The sequence below is a fragment of the Alligator sinensis genome, unplaced genomic scaffold (assembly GCF_000455745.1).
Source record: "Alligator sinensis unplaced genomic scaffold, ASM45574v1 scaffold169_1, whole genome shotgun sequence".
NCBI classification, from domain to species: domain Eukaryota; kingdom Metazoa; phylum Chordata; order Crocodylia; family Alligatoridae; genus Alligator; species Alligator sinensis.
The window spans coordinates 2,836,840-2,841,408 of record NW_005841924.1 but is presented as its reverse complement, the minus strand read 5'-3'; the positions used below and the strand labels follow the sequence as shown (position 1 = coordinate 2,841,408).

The 4,569-nt window shown below is 42.1% G+C and overlaps 1 protein-coding gene across 1 annotated transcript in view; it reads left to right on the top strand.

Annotated features, from left to right (window-relative positions):
- The window catches only part of DCLK2 (doublecortin like kinase 2), a gene marked incomplete at its 5' end in the record, with an annotated part of 149,897 nt that extends 145,821 nt beyond the window's left edge, over positions 1-4,076 (top strand). The window contains one exon of the mRNA XM_006019172.2: positions 2,660-4,076. Coding sequence (XP_006019234.1) covers positions 2,660-2,881 — 222 coding nt within the window. The remainder of the gene's footprint in view (positions 1-2,659) is intronic.
- Positions 4,077-4,569: the final 493 nt, after the last annotated feature.

Below are 4,569 nucleotides of genomic sequence, written 5' to 3'. Positions count from 1 at the left end.
GGGGGGGGGGATACGCACGCGGTGTTTGGGCACTTTTAATTAAAAGTGCTCGCTAATTAAAGGGCCCACCTCCTGGAGCGCATGTAAAAATGCCCTCTGGGTTTATTTCATCATTTGCTCACCTAACATTATAAGGCATCCTGTAGCACCCTTGAAAGGCTTTCACCCTAGTTGAGAATCACTGCTCTAGATATACCTAGTTTAATGCTCTTCCTGTAAAGCTGTCACTGTCAGAGACAGGACACTGGACCATTTCTTCAGCCAATTCCTAGATGGACCATTTCTTCAGCCAATGATGCACATCCTGTTAAAACTAAGTTTTAATTTTATTTTGATTTCCCCATTCCTAACAGATATGGTAAGGAAGGAAAATGTGTATCGGCTGAGTTCTGACCCAGCATGGTGCTGCTTATGTATATGTGCAAGTGAATTAGAAGGTAAACTGTTCAGGATGGGGATTGGTTCCTCTTCTACCTATTTAGTACTTACTAAATCTGAACATCCAAAAGTTAAGATACTTACCCAAATTTTTCAGTGTTCCCACTAGCCCCTGTGACCTTCAGCCCTTGCCAATCCCTGTCTTCTATGCAATCTGACAACAGACCTCCTCCTTGTGGGACCTCTTTTGGGAGACAGAATGGGTAGGTACACTACCCCTCTGATAACTTTTATATGGGGGGCAGAGGTTAACAAAACCACCATCCTGTCTTGGGTACTCTGAAGGTATATTCCTGCCTTCTTCCATACACTGATGATCTCAGGGTGTCCTGTCGCTGACTGTAGGAAAACACTTGCTTTCTCTCTCCATTTCTGAGGGAAGGTGGCAGGAAAGGATGGAGTGTAAGAGCCACCACTCCAGCACCAGATAGAGAGGTTGTTGCAGGGCAACTTTTTCACTCTATCCTTGCCCCACCAAAGGTGCTTACTACCCACCCTACATATGCACACTGCCACAAGAGCAGCAGAGATTCACAAAGATAGGAGGGCCAAGTCATGAGGTACTGCTAAACAGTAAGGCTCTTCAAATATTTGTTGGCTGAAGCAAAAAGAAAAATAAAGCTGTGGTGCAGGTTGGCTACAAACCTAAGAACTTTGTTTCAAACTGAATGAAACAAACCTGTTTTGGGGCATTTTTCATTGTATTTTGGATTGAATTAAATGTTTGCTAATTCACAAAACGAGCAAGGAAATGATTCTCTTGTGGCTCCTACCATCTTATAAGGATAGCTGTGGCCCAGTACTTAGGACACTTGCCTTGAGCAGGGGCTTGAACTAAGATCTCTTCCCTACCAAGAAGGTGCCTAAACCCCTTGACCACAGGACATTCGTGGTTGGCCCATCATCAGTCTGTCCTGGTGATTGTTCCACTTTGTATAAAACATCTAAATATTCAATGGAAAAAGGAATAGCATTAGACTGGCCCATCTGCTAAGAGGACCTCTGCCTGATAAATATTTGTTGAATGAGAGAAGGAATGACTAACTGCTGGGAACAGAATAACTTCAGCAAGACAGGGTAGGGTAACTACCATGTAGCTCAATGGTTCAGACACTCTCCTGAGAGGTGGGAAATCTTGGTTCACATCCTGTCTCTGATTCAGGCAGAGGAAGAATCTGAATCTGGGCCCTTCACATCCGAGACAAGCATCCTAAACACCAGGGGCATTATTTAAAAACAGTGTACACTAGCTGTCTAGCCATGAGACTGTCCAGATCACACTTCAGAAACTATTTGAGAATGTATTCGGACACACAAACACTAGCTTGCCCTCCTGTTGACTTACAGGTATATCAGAACCTCCTACTGTAAACTAAACATTGCACTCCAGTTTGATTTACTTTTGCAGCAGCCTGCAGAGGGTCAGAAAGTTGCTGCTTCAGCAGACATTCAGCAAGATCTGCTTTAGAAAAAAAAGAAGGGATGGAGACTACCTCAGGATTCCCCTACAGAGGTCTTAATTCCCTCTCCCAACGATCCCACTCTTCAAATTCCGGATAGCGAGTGCTTATGACCTACATTCACGTCTATTATTCAGGAACCTAGTACAAATTTCCAGTAAAACTTAGCTTTGTAGTTGCACCCTATCTCCTAACAAATGGAAGAGGAGTAAAAGTGTTCTAGTTGAAATGAAGAAACAAAAATTCCCTAGGCCTTCATACAAGCTTTTTACAAATACACATTTCTGCAGCCTGGGGTCCATTACAGGTTAAACAAAAAGTTTGATCCCATGTTAGAATACAAGCAGCACCCAACAATATAAAGTTTGGGCAAATTAATCCCAAAGTAATACTCTGCATTATGATGTTGTGTCCATGCATGCCTGCTTTTTCCACATCAGCCTTGCAATACAAAATATCAACTTCTTCTTGAAATACCTCATCAGAGTTGGTTCTAGTACTATGGAGCAGCACATGCTTTTTATACAGGCCTTGTTTCACGTACCTCCTGGATGCTTTGGTATCCCAAGAGGTAAATTATCCTTCAACTCCCCCAAATCCATGCAAAAGACCCCTAAAATGAGCAAAAATGTCTGACGTTATTTCTCCTTTTTCTGGGACTAATGCATGCACCAAATGAATGTGTTGTGCATTGTTTTAATAGTGAGGGTAATGTGGATTGTTGATTTAATACTTTTTGTCCTCTGCCTTCCTTTTTTTAGAGCACAGCTCTAGATAAAGAGGGTCAGATTTTCTGCAGCAAGCGCTGTCCGGACTCTGGTAGAGCTGGAATGGAGAAAACTTCTGTGATTACCGCTACAGCTGAAGATGCTCACGTGGCTGGGTCCAAGCCCCTCCCCTCTGCTGCTGCTGAGCCAGTCAAATCCCCCATGCACCCTGCCTTGGCATGTCATGACTGTGCTGAGGAACAGCCCAGTCTGTAGGATTGATTGAAACCAAATCCAGCTGAAGCTCACTGTTAGGTCAGGAGAACTTTTCAACTTCTCTCTGTCTTATCTCATCTCATCTGTTTTGTTTTCAGTTTGCTTGCACCCTCTTGTGGCAAGCCTAAAGCAGATTCCATCATGAATTTTGGAGGATGGGTTGGGGGACGTGTACTCTGTAGTTCTTGAGTGCTCCCTGGCCTTTGCCTTCTGAACATAAAGATGGGGGGGAAAAAACTTTGGGTGACTTTAGATTTTTTTCAAACATCAGTGTTGGTTTAATTCAATGCATTTCTCACCATCTAGTAATCTAAATAGATTAATTTACTGTGTAGTTAATGATATTTTTGTAAGAATTTGAGATGGAGAAACAGCAACCAGGTCTCACTTCTGCAAACAGAGACTCTCCGGGTCAGATCTTGTTCTCAGAAAAGTGGAGAGAGAAAAAAAGCTGGATCTGCCTCCTGTTCCCAGTGCCTCTGTTTAGTTGAGTTTCGTACCAGAGCTGAAGGGGCAAGTTTCCATGAAGAATCTTTTTAACAGACAAACCGTACAATATTGAACGATAAGTTTTTGAGAGAGAGCGGCTCTTTTGTCTTCAGGTTTATCATCAAAAGTCCGTACTTCAGGATAGTTGTTTAGCTAATATGAACCTAAAGGAATTTTGGGTGTAAAGATAACAAGAACACTGGGCATTTATTTGTATGAAGACTGCGGTCAAGGAAGCCTTTTCATTCTACTAGACATTGTGTCTCCTTACAAGTGTTTTCCTTCTCCACCCATCTGCATCTCCCACCACAACCACAGTATCTATTAAACAATAAAACTACTTGGTCCTTTGAATGGAAAGCTTGCTGCATGTTACATAACCTAGGATGGAGCAGTTCCTAGTTCTAGGGCAAGCTGACTAATAGAAGAACTGTAACAACTAGCCAACAAAACTAGCTGCCAAGTTTTTATCACTATTCCCCTCCTGGTGCAGTACATGGAAACAGTAATTGAGCAGCATTGATCATTTATTTGCAGTCAAGGATGAATAAAGTTTTGTCTTTATCATACTACTTAATTCAGTATTGTATGCACTCTGCTTATTCATTTCCTCTGCCCATTCTTAAGTCTTGATCCTAGCTCATTTTCTTTGTTAGCTTTACTTTCTACTAGAATTGTAAAGACTTGCAATAAACTTTCTTCATGAAAAGAATAAGTAGTCATTTATTTCTATGGGAACTCAAAATGGCAAGACAATGCAGCCAGTTTCAAAACAAGAAGTCTCAGCAGGTCTATAACTGTGCCTCAGTGGGCCTCTTAAGACTTCAGAGAGCCTAATTCCTAGATAGGGAGGAAGCAGCTTTTTGGGCCAGGTATTTGCCAGAGAATGATCCGAATCTCTGATGACTATCTCAAGGTCACTTCCTTTGGAGAAAAATCACCACGTTCTGCTCAAAACTTTTCAGTTTGAAGATGGAGATAAAAAAAGAGTTGCTGTCCAAAGCTGACTTGAATTTAGGGTGAAGTTGTGGGATTTGAATGCCCAGAAACCTGGTCTTTGGCCTTTAAAAGGGAACTAGCAAAGGGAGTTCTGCCTGAACACAGGGTCAAGTCTTCTTCTGGTGTAGCTCAGCATAGTAATATTGGCTGTAATTCTGTAATGATTTATACCAGCTGAAGACCGAATCCGTGGACTTCTT